Here is a 16,021-nt window from a genome sequence, read left to right on the forward strand (position 1 = left end):
GGGGGGGGGGCGGCCCGCAGTGTTCCCTCTAAGCTGAGTCAGCGTGAGCTAGGGTTGCCAGCCTCCAGGTGGGGCCTGGGGATCTCCCGCTTTTACAACTGATCCCCAGCCGACAGAGATCAGCTCCCCTGGAGAAAACGGCTGCTTTGGAGGGTGGACTCTATGGCACTGTACTGTGCTGAGGCCCCTCCCCTCCCCAAACCCCGCCCTCTCCTGGCTCCACCCCCCAAAGTCTCCAGGTATTTTCCAAACCAGACTTGGCAACCCTAGTGTGAGCTTGTGGTGGTGGTGGTTGTTCAGCCGCACAGTCGAGTCCGACTCTTCGCGACCCCCCTGGACCAGATCACGCCAGGCCCTCCTGTCTCCCGCCGTCCTCTGACTTATTAGACACTAAAAACAAACTGAAACCAATAGAGGTCTTAGGTAAAGGTAAAGGTAAAGGTTTCCCTTGCTCGAAAGCCAGCCGAGTCCGACTCTAGGGTTGCGGTGCTCGTCTCCGTTTCCAAGCCGAAGAGCCAGCGCTGTCCAAAGACGTTTCCGTAGTCATGTGGCCGGCATGACTAAACACCCAGGCGCACGGAACGCTGTTCCCTTCCCACCGAAGGGGTACCTGTTTATCTACTTGCAATGTCTTGCTTTCGAACGGCTAGGTTGGCAGGAGATAGCGGTCTTAGAAACACAAAATATTGAGATGTCGTGGTTTCAAAAGCTGCAACTACAGTCAAGATTTAAAGAAGGCCGGAAAGAGGGATTTTAGGAAAAGCCGACACACAGATTGGGTTAAATTCGGGAGGAAAACTTATTTAAAAAAACCTATATGAATGTTTGTTAGACTTTAAAGAAGAGGAAGACCACTGAGATGGACTGTCTGCTGGCAAACGTTCTTAGTAGGCCACCTCAAGCAACTAATGAAGGGTTACCAGCACCGTATGATTCTATGATTCATTTGTATTTGAATTGTTTTAAATGATTTCATGTGGCTTTATTGGTATTTTGTACCAACTGTGTAAGCCGCCCTGAGCCTGCTCCTGGGGAGTTGTTGTTGTTGTTGTTCAGTCGCACAGTCGAGTCCGACTCTTCGAGACCCCCTGGACCAGCTCCCGCCAGGCCCTCCTGTCTTCCGCCGTCCTCTGAAGTTGGCTCAATTTCATGTTTGTTGCATCTGTGACACTGTCCAACCATCTCATCCTTTGCCGTCCCCGTCTTCTTTGACCTTCAGTCTTTCCCAGCATCAGGGTCTTCTCCAGTGAGTGCTCCCTTCTCATTGGGTGGCCAAAGTATTTGAGCTTCAGTTTCATTATCTGGCCTTCCAGGGAACAGTCAGGGTTGATTTCTTTTAGGATTGACTGATACGATCTCCTTGCAGTCCAAGGGAATCTCAAGAGTCTTCTCCAGTACCATAGTTCGGCCTTCCTTATAGTCCAACTCTCGCAGCCATACATGACTACTGGGAATACCATTGCTTTGACCATGCGGACTTTTGTTGGCAGGGTGATGTCTCTACTTTTTATCATGCTGTTGAGGTTCGCCATCGCTTTCCTCCCAAGGAGCAGGCGTCTTTTAATTTCATGGCTGCAGTCACAGTCTGCGGTGATCTGGGATCCCAGGAACGTGAAGTCTGTCACTACTTCCACGACTTCCCCTTCTATTTGCCAAGGAGTGATGGGGCCGGATGCCATGATCTTAGTTTTTTTGATGTTGAGCTTCAAGTCCACTTTTGCGCTCTCCTCTTTCATCCTGAGCAAGAGGCTCTTTAGGTCCTCTTCACTTTCTGCCGTTAGAGCTAGCTCACAGTTTTTTAGCCTCCGGCTCACACATTTCTGTCTCTGCTCAGGAAGGAGGGCCCCAGAGCAAACTCATTGATGCAGCAGCCAAATCGCACGCTCACAACTTTAATGCCAGTCACTGACAAAGTAGAATTTTTGCTCACAAGACTCCACAGCTTAGAGGGAACATTGGAGGGGGGGTCCCTTATTTTTGCACAAGGAGTCTGCTATGAGTGCAGTTGCGGGGGTGTGATCCGTGGTCCTCAGGGGAGCTCGTCGGAGGGATTTTAAAGGGGGTGGGTGGGAGTGGGATCCCTGGCTCCTAAAGGAGATTGTTGGGGGAACTGAGGGAGGGGGAGGGGGGTGTCCCCCATGGATTGGAAGGGGGGTTGCTGGAGGATTTTGAGGAGGAATCCCTGGCCTGGAAGGCACATTGTTGGGAGGAACTCGAAGGACGTCCCTGGCCTTTAAGGGAGATTGTTGGAGGGATTTGAGGAGGGGAGGGGGGGTTCTCCCCTGGTTTGTAAGGGAGACTGTTGGAGGGATTTGAGGAGGGGTCCCTGGCCTTTAAGGGAGATTGTTGGAGGGATTAGGAGAGGGGGGTTTCTCCCCTGGTTTGTAAGGGAGACTGTTGGAGGGATTTGAGGAGGGGTCCCTGGCCTTTAAGGGAGATTGTTGGAGGGATTAGGAGAGGGGGGTTTCTCCCCTGGTTTGTAAGGGAGACTGTTGGAGGGATTTGAGGAGGGGTCCCTGGCCTTTAAGGGAGATTGTTGGAGGGATTAGGAGAGGGGGGTTTCTCCCCTGGTTTGTAAGGGAGACTGTTGGAGGGATTTGAGGAGGGGTCCCTGGCCTTTAAGGGAGATTGTTGGAGGGATTAGGAGAGGGGGGTTTCTCCCCTGGTTTGTAAGGGAGACTGTTGGAGGGATTTGAGGAGGGGTCCCTGGCCTTTAAGGGAGATTGTTGGAGGGATTAGGAGAGGGGGGTTTCTCCCCTGGTTTGTAAGGGAGACTGTTGGAGGGATTTGAGGAGGGGTCCCTGGCCTTTAAGGGAGATTGTTGGAGGGATTAGGAGAGGGGGGTTTCTCCCCTGGTTTGTAAGGGAGACTGTTGGAGGGATTTGAGGAGGGGTCCCTGGCCTTTAAGGGAGATTGTTGGAGGGATTAGGAGAGGGGGGTTTCTCCCCTGGTTTGTAAGGGAGACTGTTGGAGGGATTTGAGGAGGGGTCCCTGGCCTTTAAGGGAGATTGTTGGAGGGATTAGGAGAGGGGGGTTTCTCCCCTGGTTTGTAAGGGAGACTGTTGGAGGGATTTGAGGAGGGGTCCCTGGCCTTTAAGGGAGATTGTTGGAGGGATTAGGAGAGGGGGGTTTCTCCCCTGGTTTGTAAGGGAGACTGTTGGAGGGATTTGAGGAGGGGTCCCTGGCCTTTAAGGGAGATTGTTGGAGGGATTAGGAGAGGGGGGTTTCTCCCCTGGTTTGTAAGGGAGACTGTTGGAGGGATTTGAGGAGGGGTCCCTGGCCTTTAAGGGAGATTGTTGGAGGGATTTGAGGAGGGGGGTTTTCCCCTGTTTTGTAAGGGAGGTTGTTGGAGAATTTGAGGAGGGGTCCCTGGCTTGTAAAGGAAATTGTTGGAGGGATTTGAGGAGGCGGTTTTCCCCTGGCTTGTAAAGGAAATTGTTGGAGGGATTTGAGGAGGGGGTTTTCCCCTGTTTTGTAAGGGAGATTGTTGGAGAATTTGAGGAGGGGTCCCTGGCTTGTAAAGGAGATTGTTGGAGGGATTTGAGGAGGGGGGTTTTCCCCTGTTTTGTAAGGGAGATTGTTGGAGAATTTGAGGAGGGGTCCCTGGCTTGTAAAGGAGATTGTTGGAGGGTTTTGAGGGGGGGGTTCCCCTGTTTTGTAAGGGAGACTGTTGGAGGGATTTGAGGGGGTGTCCCTGGCCTGGAAGGGAGGTCGTTGGAGGAATTTGGGGCACTCCCTTCTAGAGCCCTGAGAGTGCGAGGCCAGGGGTCTCCCTTGTGATTACAGGAGAGATTGTTGTGGCAATTGGGGAGGGGGGCATCTCTTATACACAGTGGAGTGCAGAGTGGGAATCATCGGGGCAAGGTGGGGTGCTCTTGGGGTGGGGGGGGCACAAGGTATCCCCAGGAAGAGACCACACTATGAAATTTGGGCCCTTGATCAGTCTTGTGTAGGAGTTTGTTGGGATTTCTTGATCTTTGCTGGAGGTCCGGCTGCAAATTTGGGGAGGTGTCTCTTTAAAGGGATTGGGAGCTGGGTGGCATCGAGACCCAGACTTGGGATCCCTTAGTTGATCTAAGAGAGAATCTCTGGCTTTTGGGGCTCCGTTTCCAGGGCACCAGGCACACTGCTGATCTGCAGAAAGCAGATCTAGTTAGAACGGGGTGGAGGCTGTAGTCCGGTCTGCAGAGTTCTAGCTGGGCAGCGCTAACAGGTTTCATGGGGGTAGGTAGCAGCCGATGACAGGACGGGCTCAGACTCGAGGTGGGCAAATCCTATTTAATGCCGTGGAGGTCAGGAAGTCACTGCGCTTGTTCTTCGAATACAGGAGCTGGAGGCATTAGGATCAGCTCATACGCGGGAAATCCACCCAGCGCTCAACGATGCCGGCTGTAGGACGCTCTTTGGCTCTGAATCCGTCATGGCGATAGCCCCTACAAGGTGATCTCTTCGCTCATTAGCTACCTGCGATGGCCTTGAGAGGTCTGTGGCTCATCAGCCACGAACAAGATGCACGCGGAACTGTGCTCTTTTCCAGGTAATTCTCTCTACTCCCTCTTCCAAGACAGGCGTCCCTCCGGCAGGTCGTTCTCCCCTCCCATCATGAAGCAGAATGCTCTGGGAGTTGGGGCCAGTGAACTATAAGAACCTCCATGGTCAGAGGCAGTCAACCTCTGAATCCCAGTGCCAGGAAGAAACATCAGGGGAAGTCCTCGGCCTCTATGCCCTGTTGTTGGCTGTCAAGAGGAACTGGTTGGCCTCTGTGTGAGACAGGATGCTGGACGAGATGGACCCTCACTGGTCTGATCCAGCAGGGCTCTCCTGATGTTCTCTTCTTAAGGCCTCGGCCTCTGTGACCTGTTGTTGGCCCTCCAGAGGAACTAGTTGGCTGCTGTGTGAGACAGGATGCTGGACTAGATGGACCACCGGTCTGATCCAGCAGGGCTCTTCTGATGTTCTAATAAAGGCCTCGGCCTCTCTGCCCTGTTGTTGGCCCTCCAGAGGAACTGACTGGCCTCTGTGTGAGACGGGATGGTGGACTAGATGGACCACCGGTCTGATCCAGCAGGGCTCTTCTGATGTTCTAGTGAAGGCCTCGGCCTCCATGCCCTGTTGTTGGCCCTCCAGAGGAACTGGTTGGCCACTGTGTGAGACAAGAGACTGAGCTAGATGGACCCTCACTGGTCTGATCCAGCAGGGCTCTTCCCTTATAATCTGCCTTTCTCCCCAATGTGGACCCAAAGCTGCTTAGATCGTTCTCCTCTCCCCCATTGTGTCCTCAGGTAGGTTCGGTATAGCGAGTGTGACTGGCCCAAGGTCAGCTAGTGAGCCTCCATGACAGAGCAGGGGTTCGAACCCAAGTCTCCAAGATCCTATTCTGATACTGTGACCGCTACACAGCCCTGGCTCTCAACACCACAATGCTCAGAAATGTTGCACTAGGGGCAGTGAACCGAAAGGCCATCTCCCTGCGGACGACTGTCTTTATATTGTATACCTCTTATGATTTTCTGTGTGTATTTTGGTCTGTTTTTATGTTTGGTGTTAGGCAAGCATGGAGGAAACCAGAAGAAGGATTGGCAGCCTTAACCATAGTACTGTCATCCTCCTCTGGGGAGGGCCGTGGCTCAGTGGTAGAGCATCTGCTTGGCCTGCGGAAGGTCCCAGGTTCAATCCCCGGCATCTCCATTTAAAAGGACTAGGCAGTAGGAGATGTGAAAGACCTCTGCCTGAGACCCTGGAGAGCTGTAAAGAGGGGCCGTGGCTCAGTGGTAGAGCATCCGCTTGGCATGCAGAAGGTCTCAGGTTCAATCCCCAGCATCTCCAGTTGAAAGGATCAGGCAGTAGGAGATGTGAAAGACCTCTGCCTGAGACCCTGGAGAGCTGTAAAGAGGGGCCGTGGCTCAATGGTAGAGCATCCGCTTGGCATGCAGAAGGTCCCAGGTTCAATCTCTGGCATCTCTAGATAAAAGGACCAGGCAGGAAGTGATGGGAAAGACCTCTGCCTGAGACCCTGGAGAGCTGTAAAGAGGGGGCGTGGCTCAGTGGTAGAGCATCCGCTTGGCATGCAGAAGGTCCCAGGTTCAATCTCTGGCATCTCTAGATAAAAGGACCAGCCAGGAAGTGATGGGAAAGACCTCTGCCTGAGACCCTGGAGAGCTGTAAAGAGGGTTCGTGGCTCAGTGGTAGAGCATCTACTTGGCCTGCAGAAGATCCCAGGTTCAATCCCCGGCATCTCCAGTTAAAAGGACCAGGCAGTAGGTGATGTGAAAGACCTCAGCCTGAGACCTTGGAGAGCCACTGCCTGTCTGAGTAGACAGTACTGACCTCGATGGACCAAAGGTCTGATTTACTATAAGGCAGTTCCATGTGTTCCTGTGACTGAGGACACCCTTGTCAACAACACACTGTTGTAACCACGAGCTGTGAGCATGAAGAGTGAAGGTGTGTACTCTGAAACTGTGTTTGTTAGTCAGGGCACATACTTCGAATAAACTAGAGCCATGTTTCACCCTGACACTGTAAGAATGCCCACCATCAGTGGAGTCCGCCTCATATTTCATTGTGAGTCACTGTCCTGGAAGTGCTGCCTGATTTGAAAGGGGGCAAGGAAGGCCAGAAAAGGGACTCGTACAGAGACACAATCCGTGCCATGTGATCACCTGAAGGGATTGCCTGGTGCGGCAAAACCACCCACCCCTCAGCAGAGGTAAGGTCAGAACGGTGAATCGTGCAGCCGGGCAGGAATTTGGGGCTGACGGTTGCTTTAATTAATTAATTGTACAATAATTAATTAATTGTACTATACCATTTGGGAGTCACCAGCCTAAACTGATCATAGGATGCCACCTGGATTTTGTAGGCGCCTTGATCCGCACAGATCCAGAGGAGTCAGCCGTGTTAAGTCTTCTGTCGCAAAATAGTAAGAAGCCCAGCAGCACCTTTAAGACGAACAAGCTTTTTTGTAGCATAAGCTTTCGAGAAACACATCTCTCTTCGTCTGACAAAGAGAGCTGTGTTTCTCGAAAGCTTATGCTACAATAAAGTCTGTTAGTCTTGAAGATGCTACTGGGCTTTTTACTATTTTAATCTGCGCAGGAACTTCACCACGCCAAGGTTGTTCAAAATGGCTTCCGTCTAGCAAGGCTTTCGCATGAACGCCAGAGGGTTAAAGTGTAAAACAGAAAAGGGTGCAAATCTGTATACAGCCTCCACTGGTGATTATTGAAGTGCCGCAGTAATTGTAGTCTGCGGAACACTTCAGCCGAAAAGGGGAATTAGAGAGACGACAAATAAACCCCTTCCGCCATGCCAGGTTCAAATACCGATTCCACATAATGCCAATTATCCCCTTTTGTTAGTTCCTACTATACTTTAAAGTGACACTGTCAACTTGACATTTGGGAGCGAAATTAATTTTTTTGTTGGGGGGGGGGGGGAATTCTGCTTCTGACAGTGGCGTCTTTTAAAAATAATTACTGCGCAGTGTAGTAGTTAAATCCATTTGTTTAAAAAAAAGAAATTACGGTTTTTCTGCTCTCCTGTTGATACTACAAGGGCGTGTGTGTGTGTGTGTGTCCCGCCCCAAATACAAGGAGAATTAACGACAGGGTTGTGCTTGGGGAGATACAGAAGCAGCTGACTGTCAGTGCACCAATACAAGCAAAGTGTTGGTCTGCAGCCGCACAGTTGTTTGTTTATTATTATTAGTATTAGTATTATTAGTAGTAGTATTTGAATTTCTGGATCGGCCAATCCCTGAGTGCACAAGGCTCTGGGCGATTTGCAAGAGTTAAGAAGAATACAAAATTACATATTAAAATCAAAAGCTCAGTAGCACCTTTAAGACTAACCAACTTTATTGTAGTATAAGCTTTCGAGAAACACAGCTCTCTTCATCGGACGCATGCATCTGACAAAGAGAGCTGTGTTTCTCGAAAGCTTGCGCCACAGTAAAGTTGGTTAGTCTCACGGGTCATTTCGTAGAAAAAGAGGTGCAGGAGCTCCTTAGCATAACTCATTAGCATAGCTTATTTGCATATGCCACACCCCCTGACATCACCGGAAGTGTGTCAGAAGGCAACACCCACCACTTAGGATCCACTGGATTGTTTTGGATTGCTAGCTATTGGGGGGGGGGGCCTGCAGGTCTGTCCTCGCAGAGGAGGGAGAGCTTATACCTGAATAAAACTTGGTCTTAAAGGTTCCACTGGTCTGTTTTGGGCCGGGGGAAGCTCTGCAACTTACCTGGCTGCTTCTTGCTCTGACTGAGGGCTGCTGGGAGCAGGGGGTGGGGCTTGTTGCATGTGCCCGCCCCCTCGGTTCTTTACTGCCGGAGCTCCGCTCCTGTGCGCTCCTGCAGGAAATGACCCCTGGTTAGTCTTAAAGGTGCTACTGAGCTTCTTACTATTTTGCAGCAACAGACTAACACAGCGAACTCCTCTGGATATTAAAATCAACAGTCGGTTAGTCCCAATTTAATCGTCTCTGGATGGCGTCCATAATTTAATCCGAAACCTACTCTGGGCTGTTCTTCTATCCACTGGGCGGGTTAGGCAGGAGGCCGGGGCGGGCAGAATGGAAGAAAAGAGGAGGGTGCCAGCTATGACGGAAAACCATCGCTGCCCTCGACCAAAAGCCTGGTGGAACATCTCTGCTTTACAGGTCCTGCAGAACCGCATGAAGTCCCGCAGGGCCCTGGTGGAAGTCGGCAGAGTGTTCCACCAGTTCGGAGCCAGGGCCGAGAAAGCCCTGGCTCTGGTCGAGGACAGCCGGATATCTGTCTTCTTGGTGCTTGCGGGGGGGGGGGGGCAACAGTGGGAAGGCTTCTAGTGTGCTGGACCTCCTGATGGCACCTGGTATTTCTGGCCACTGTGTGACACAGAGTGTTGGCCTGGATGGGCCATTGGCCCGATCCAACACTGGCTTCTCTCATGTTCTCTTATCTTTAGGGCCAGGGATCACCAGTAAATTGCTCTCAGCAGAGTGTAACACTCTCCCAGGGACATACCAGAGGAAACGGTCCAATTAGAGTTGAGTCCAGTAGCACTTTAAAGGTAAAGGTTCCCTTGCTCAAAAGCCAGTCGAATCCGATTCTAGGGTTGCGGTGCTCATCTCCGTTTCAAAGCCGAAGAGCCAGCGCTGTCCGAAGACATTTCCGTGGTCATCTGGCCGGCATGACTAAACACAGTGTAAGCTTTGGTGTGCAAAGACCAACAAAGTTTCATGCAAAGTGTAAGCTCTCGTGTGCAAAGTGCACTTCTTCAGACAAATGGAACCAAATCTCCCCAAGGGTTATTCACATGAAAAAGAGGGCGGGGGCAGCCTTTAGGAGGGGCCACTGAGAGACAAGATGCAGATGCAGAACTGAAATTGGATCAGGTGGCCGGTAGGATCAACCGATGGCAGCAACCTGGCACATAAATGCAAGACTTAGCAAAAAGATGTGAGAAGAAAGCTAGAGTACAGCAGTACCCTTGAGACAAGCAAGGGGGTGTTAACGCCGCCACTATGTTTCCCCTTCTATCCTGCAGGCGTTACCCCACCGTCGAAACGCGAGCAAAACGCTTCAATGGGGACAGCTACGTGGCCGTCCCAGAAGACGGCCCGTTCCTGAAAGCGCTGCTCTTCGAGCTGAGACTGACGGGCAACGAGCACGGCTTCACCGAGCGTCAAGACGGCTGCGCCCGGATCAACAAGACCTCCGTCTACGCGCTCCAGACCGAACGCGGCGACCTCTGGCCCGTCGTGGCCTTCCAAAAAAGCGGGTCGATCTACGCCGCCATCCCACTGGTCGAGCAGTCCTTGAACCCGCGCCCGGCCCTCGTCAGCATTAGCGGGATCTCCCAGGCCTTCGGCCTCTTGTCGGGGCTGCTGGCCTTCCTGAACTCCAGCCAGAAGAACGAGGCCGAGCGGAGCGCCAAAGTCAGCCAGCTCCCGGGCTTGGTCACGCATTCCTGTCCGCTCGGCACCCCGCTCGAGACTAACCTGAGCGCCTCGTTGTCTGAAATCAGTCCCTTCCCTCCCGGTGGCCACCCCCAGAAACTGCCCAGCTGGAGAAGCTGCCCGTACAAAGGGAAGCCACAAGTTAATATCTGTATCGTTGAAAAAGTCAAGTCTGTGCAGTACGACAAAAGGGACGTGGCGGACACATGGCAGGTGTACGGAGCCGTAAGTTGCAAGGTGAGAGGATTCCGGGCACAAATCTCTCTAACCTATTTGACACATGAATGCACCTGGAAAAGCAGAAAGTCAGCTCATTTTTTATCTCAGCGCACGGGGGAAGCTGAACTTAATTTTTTTTAATACCTCAGCATCCCCCGGAGAAGATACCACTGCTTTTCTTTTCTTTTTTTTAAGATTTGGGAACTGGAGCAGAATAAAAATCTTGCCGACCTGGCTCCCGGTTTTGCTGGCTTGAAGAAGAGTTCAGAGATGCTGTTATCATTCCTGTGTGGCTTTTCGGTGTACAGTTTTCAGCATAGTTTCAGAGAGTAGCTGTGTTGTTGATCTGCAGTAGAAACTAGGGGTATGCAGGGGGGGGGGGTCGTTTTTTTCCGGATTCGAGTGTAATAAAGCCAATTTTTTTCAAGATTTCCTACCCAAATACCAATACCGGTATTCTATTGGTACCCGAAAATTTTTGGTATTCCTGAAAATGTTCGGCTCCATTGTATCCTATGGGGCCATTGTAGTCAATGGCAAAAATCTTCTAATAAGTATTCAGGGGGCTAGGGGTGGAGGGGGTTTGAGGTAGAGGCACCAAATTTGTACTGTAGCTGCTAGAGCCTCTCCCCAAGAGACCCCCCCAAGTTTGGAAAAGATTGGACCAGGGGGTCCAATTCTAGGGGCATCCAAAGAGGGTGCCTCCAATCTTCCATTGTTTCCTATGGGGATGGGGGAAAGGCAGGCAGCAGTATCTCCCTGAAAAAGCTGAAAAAAACCCCAAACCCCCCAAAAAAATCAGCATTCAGTATTCGGCAATCGAATCAGCTCAGGGGATCTGATTCAGTATGCCAAATACTCGAAAAATGCCGAAAAACTTTTCCCGGGGTTTTTTCCCGGTTCGGCTTTACCAAATGCACACCCCTCGTAGAAACAACTAGAATCATAGAGTTGGAAGGGGCCATACAGGCCACCCAATCCATCCCCCTGCTCGATGCAGGATCAGCCTAGAGCATCCCTGACAAGTGTTTGTCCAACCGCTGCTTGAAGATTGCCAGTGAAGGGGAGCTCACCACCTCCCCTGGCAGCCCATTCCACTGTTACACAACTTCTACTGTAAAAAAGCTTTTCCCTATTATCCCGTAGGTACCTTCCTGCCCTTAATTTAAACCTATTCTTGCAAGTCCTATCCTCTGCTGCCAACTGGAAGAGGAGGAGGAAGAAGAAGAGAAGAAGAGATTGGATTTATACCCCGCCATTCACGCAGAGAGCAGCTTACAAACTCCTCTCCCTTCCCCTCCTCACAACAGACACCCTGTGAGGTAGGTGGGGCTGAGAGCGCTCTTTCCAGAACTGTCCTTGAGAGAATAGCTCTGACAGAACTATGGCTTGCCCAAGGTCATCCAGCAGCTGCCAGTGGAGGAGTGGGGAATCTAACCCAGTTCTCCCAGATTAGAGTCCACACACTTAAACACGACACTAAACTGGCAGGGGAAAGCTCCCTGCCCTCCTCTAAGCAACAGCCTTTCAAATACGTTCCCCTGTCAACCTCCTGAGAGCCAGTTTGGTGTGGTTAAGAGCATGGGGGCTCTAATCTGGGAGAACCGGGTTTGAATCCCCACTCCTCCACCTGTGGCCAGCTGGAGTGACCTTGGGTCAGTCACAAGTTTTCTCAGAGCTGTTCTCCCAAGAGAAGTCCCCGAAAGAGCTCTCTCAGCCCCGCCTACCTCACAGGGTGTCTGTTGTGGGGAAGGGAAGGGAAAGGAGTGTAAGTCTGAGACTCCTTCGGGTAGTGAAGGGTGGGGTATAAATCCAATCTCCTCCTCCTCCTCCTCCTCTTCTTCTTTTCCCCACTCCTCCACATGCAGCTGCTGGTGTGACTTTGGGTCAGTCACAAGTTCTCTCAGAGCTGTTCCCTCAAGGGCAGTCCTCGGAAGCGCTCTCTCAGCCCCGCCTATCTCCCAGGGTGTCTGTTGTGGGGAGGGGAAGGGAAAGGAGATTGCAAGATTCCTGTGGGTAGTGAAGGGCGGGGTATAAAACCAATTCTCCTCCTCCTCCTCCTCTTCTGCAGCAGCAGCCATTTTGTGGCTGCACCCACGATGCTGTGTTGAAACTCCAAAGGTGCCCACAGTTCTCAAAAAGTTGGGGGGGGGGCCCCTTCGTTAGACCAGCAGATGCCCTTCTTGGAAGCGGTGTAAACTGTTCACCAGTTTATCCTAATCTGTTCCAAATCCCACGGCTTCAGGAAGGGTCTGAGGATATGTGGAAGATTTTCCTTTTTCTTGTCTTCGAAGTGCGACGTGGAAGGCGCCGCTCCCAACGTGTCGGTCAGCTTGAACCTCCCTGCCAACGGCTCCCCGCTCCAGGATATCTTGGTCCACCCTTGCGTCACCTCCCTCGACTCGGCCGTCCTCACAAGCAGCAGCGTCGATGCTGTGGATGACTCAGCTTTCAGCGGGCCTTACAAGTTCCCTTTGACCCCACCTCCGGACCAGTTCACTCTCTGCTATTATACTTCCCAGGTAACGTCCCACAGTTTTCCTAGGCCAGCGTCTCTGAGAGCCAGTTTGGTGTCGTTGTCAAGAGCGGCAGACTCTAATCTGGGAGAACCGGGTTTGATTCCCCGCTCCTCCACACGAAGCCTGCTGGGTGACTTTGGGTCAATCACCGTTCTCTCAGAGCTGTTCTCTCAAGGGCAGTTCCCTCAGCCCCACCTACCTCACAGGGTGTCTGTTGTGAGGAGAGGAAGGGGAAGGAGATTGTAAGCTGCTCTGAGACTCCGAGTGAAGGGTGGGGTATAAATCCAGCTCTTCTTCCTCTGGAGGGCCAACAACAGGGCATAGAGGCCGAGGCCTTCATTAGAACATCAGAAGAGCCCTGCTGGATCAGACCAGTGGTCCCTCTAGTCCAGCATCCCACCTCACACAGTGGCCAGCCAGTTCGGTGTAGTGGTTAAGAGCGGCGGACTCTAATCTGGATAGCCGCATTTGATTCCTCGTTCCTCCTCCACATGAAGCCAACTGCGTGACCTTGGGTCAGTCACAGTTCTCTCAGAGCTGTTCTCTCAAGAGCAGTTTCAGAGTTCTCTCAGCCACACCTACCTCACAGGCTGTCTGTTGTGTGGAGAGGAAGGGAAGTAATTGTAAGCCACAACGAGTGAAGGGTAGGGTATAAATCCAGTCTCCTCCTCCTCCCTCTCCCTAACCCTACCTCACACGGGGGTTGTGAGTCAGGTTAGGAGGTCTCAAGTAAAGCTCTGCCCCCGGAGTTCAGGTAGGCAACCAGCACTGGGCACTGTGACCAGCAGTACCGCAGGCCCATAGCTACAGTGGGGCATCTCGGGGCATGGCTAGAGATGTAAAATTTCCGGAAATTTTGAAGCTCGGAAAAAAACCCGGTTTTTTTCCCGTTTTTTCAGGGGGAAACCGAAATTTTTGGAAAAATTGAAAAAAATGCTACATTAGCATTTCTTTTGTCTTTTCTAGATTGAAAGTCATTCTGTTACTTTAGGGACATAAAATATGACTATGGACATTTTTACTTGGCATGAAATTATCACAACTAGCATATTAAAACATAGTGTATCCAAACAATGATTACAAACAGAATACCCGCTCACATGCAAAAAGAAAACAAACTTTTTTATTTTCTTCTGACAATCGCACCTCCTAAAGGAAGAAATGTGTCTTGTTCTTGCATTGGAGAGTTCAGTTTGTAACCTAGGACTTGCTTGTCCTCAGTGCACAGAAATTAGATCAATCTGATACCATATATATATATATATATATTCGTTCCACCGGTTTCCCCCCGAATTTTTCCGTTTTTTTTCCGGACCTTCACATCTCTAGGCATGGCCCCCTGACTTACCGCCAAGGCCCCCCCCCCGCCTTCCCATCCAGTCCAGGTGTTCCCTTAGAGGTGTGTGCAGGAGGGGAAGGGAAAGGAGTTTGTCAGCCACTCTGAGATGCCTTCGGGTAGTCAAGGGCGGGGTATAAATCCAGTCTCCTTCTTCTTTTACCTCACAGGGTGTCTGTTGTGGGGAGGGGGAAGGGAACGGAGTTTGTAAGCCGCTCTGAGACACCTTTGGGGAGTGAAGGGCGTGGTATAAATCCAATCTCTTCTTCTTCTTTTACCTCACAGGATGTCTGTTGTGGGGAGGGGAAGGGAAAGGAGATTGTAAGCCCCTCTGAGACACCTTCGGGTAGTGAAGGGCAGGGTATAAATCCAGTCTCTTCTTCTTCTTCTTCTACCTCAGAGGGTGTCTGTTGTGGGGAGAGGAAGGTATGGGAGTTTGTAAGCCACTCTGAGACTCCAAGTGAAGGGCGGGGTATAAATCCAATCTCCTCCTTCTCTTCCTCTTCCTCTTCTTCTTCTTCTTCTTGAGCAAAAATTCTACTTTGCGAGCTACCGGCACTACAGTCGTGAGCGAGCGATTTGGCTGCTGCGTTAAATTAGTTTGCTCCGGAGCCCTCCCTTCCCGAGCTAAGGCAAAAACGTGTGAGCCGGAGGCTAAGAGACTGTGAGCTAGCTCACACTCACTCAGGTTAGAGGGAACACTGCCTAGTATGCTCCCAGGGGAGCATTGGGCTCAGTAGGTCAAATTCTGTTGGTGGTCCTCAGCCCTTGAGATCTCCGGCTGTCCTTGACCAGAGCCAGGGCTCCCACCTGGTGGATCTCTCTGCCCGAATAACTTCCCTGCCCTGCGGGACTGGATGCAGTTCCGCAGGGCCTGTAAGGGAGAGGTGTTCCGCCAGGTGTTTGGTTGAGGCCAGTGACGGTATGATCCCGGCCACAGCTCCGTGGCTCTCCAAAGAAGCAGCAAGTGAGCTGTGACCCGCCAACTCATTACATGCCTGGAATCTGGCATTCGGCGAGCTGTTGGCCTTCAGCCTAGAAATATTTGCCGCCACCCCCACCCCCCCACTGATGGGCGGTTTAGAGAATCTTTCTTTGCAGATGAGCAGATAATTCCTGTTTTCCATCAGAATTAAGCACTTCCTGCCTAATCATCTCACCGTTTAGCAATCAGATGGCGTAGATCTGATATCTGGAAGTCGCTTTCCCTTTTCTTTGCTTCTCTTTGGAATTTGTCCAAAGAGTCCTTAGAGTAGTTCACAATTGTGATTCAGAGGAGATGGAAACAATCGAACGTGTATCCCTCTACTGTAGTTTGTATGATGACATTCGGGAAGCCTATCTAGAAGGTATTCTTAAGAATGATGCCAAGCAATCCCACCTAGAGATGTAAAATTTCCGGAAATTCCCGGGTTTTTATCGAGGGGAAACTGAAATTTTCAGAAAAATTGAAAAAACCGCTACATTAGCATTTCTTTTGTCTTTTCTAGATTGAAAGTCATTCTGTTACTTTAGGTACATAAAATATGACTATGGACATTTTTACTTGGCATGAAATTATCACAACTAGCATATTAAAAATATAGAGTATCCAAACAATTATTACAAACAGAATACCCATCCACATGCAAAAACAAAACTGAAACTTTTTTATTTTCTTCTGACAAAATCGCACTTCCTAAAGAAAGAAATGCATCTTGTTCTTGCATTGGAGAGTTCAGTTTGTAACCTAGGACTTGCTTGTCCTCAGTGTACAGAAATTAGATCAATCTGATACCATATATATATATGAATGAGAAATGATTTGGAAAATATTTGAACACCTTGTCTTAAAATATTTTATTCATCATGTTAAAATAAAACGTTCCATAATCAATTTCTTTTCTTTTCTTTTTTCAATTTTTCCAATTTTTTGGAAAAAAACAAAAAGGCTTCAGGAAAAAAACGGGGGGAAACAGTTTTTTCCTGAATTTTTCCAGTTTTTTCCGGGCCTTCACATCTC

The 16,021-nt window shown here is 50.6% G+C and overlaps 2 protein-coding genes across 2 annotated transcripts in view; one reads left to right on the forward strand and one right to left on the reverse strand.

Annotated features, from left to right (window-relative positions):
- EXOC5 (exocyst complex component 5) overlaps nucleotides 1–4,422 on the reverse strand; it is a 69,849-nt gene extending 65,427 nt beyond the window's left edge. Inside the window, exon 1 of the mRNA XM_015406888.1 lies at nucleotides 4,357–4,422. Coding sequence (XP_015262374.1) covers nucleotides 4,357–4,422 — 66 coding nt within the window. The remainder of the gene's footprint in view (nucleotides 1–4,356) is intronic.
- Nucleotides 4,329–16,021, forward strand: part of AP5M1 (adaptor related protein complex 5, mu 1 subunit) — a 29,493-nt gene continuing 17,800 nt past the window's right edge. The window contains exons 1-3 of the mRNA XM_015406910.1: nucleotides 4,329–4,537; nucleotides 9,534–10,182; nucleotides 12,459–12,686. Coding sequence (XP_015262396.1) covers nucleotides 4,470–4,537; nucleotides 9,534–10,182; nucleotides 12,459–12,686 — 945 coding nt within the window. The 5' untranslated portion in view covers nucleotides 4,329–4,469. The remainder of the gene's footprint in view (nucleotides 4,538–9,533; nucleotides 10,183–12,458; nucleotides 12,687–16,021) is intronic.

Source organism: Gekko japonicus, unplaced genomic scaffold (assembly GCF_001447785.1).
Source record: "Gekko japonicus isolate JY-2015 unplaced genomic scaffold, Gekko_japonicus_V1.1 scaffold2082, whole genome shotgun sequence".
NCBI classification, from domain to species: Eukaryota; Metazoa; Chordata; class Lepidosauria; order Squamata; family Gekkonidae; genus Gekko; species Gekko japonicus.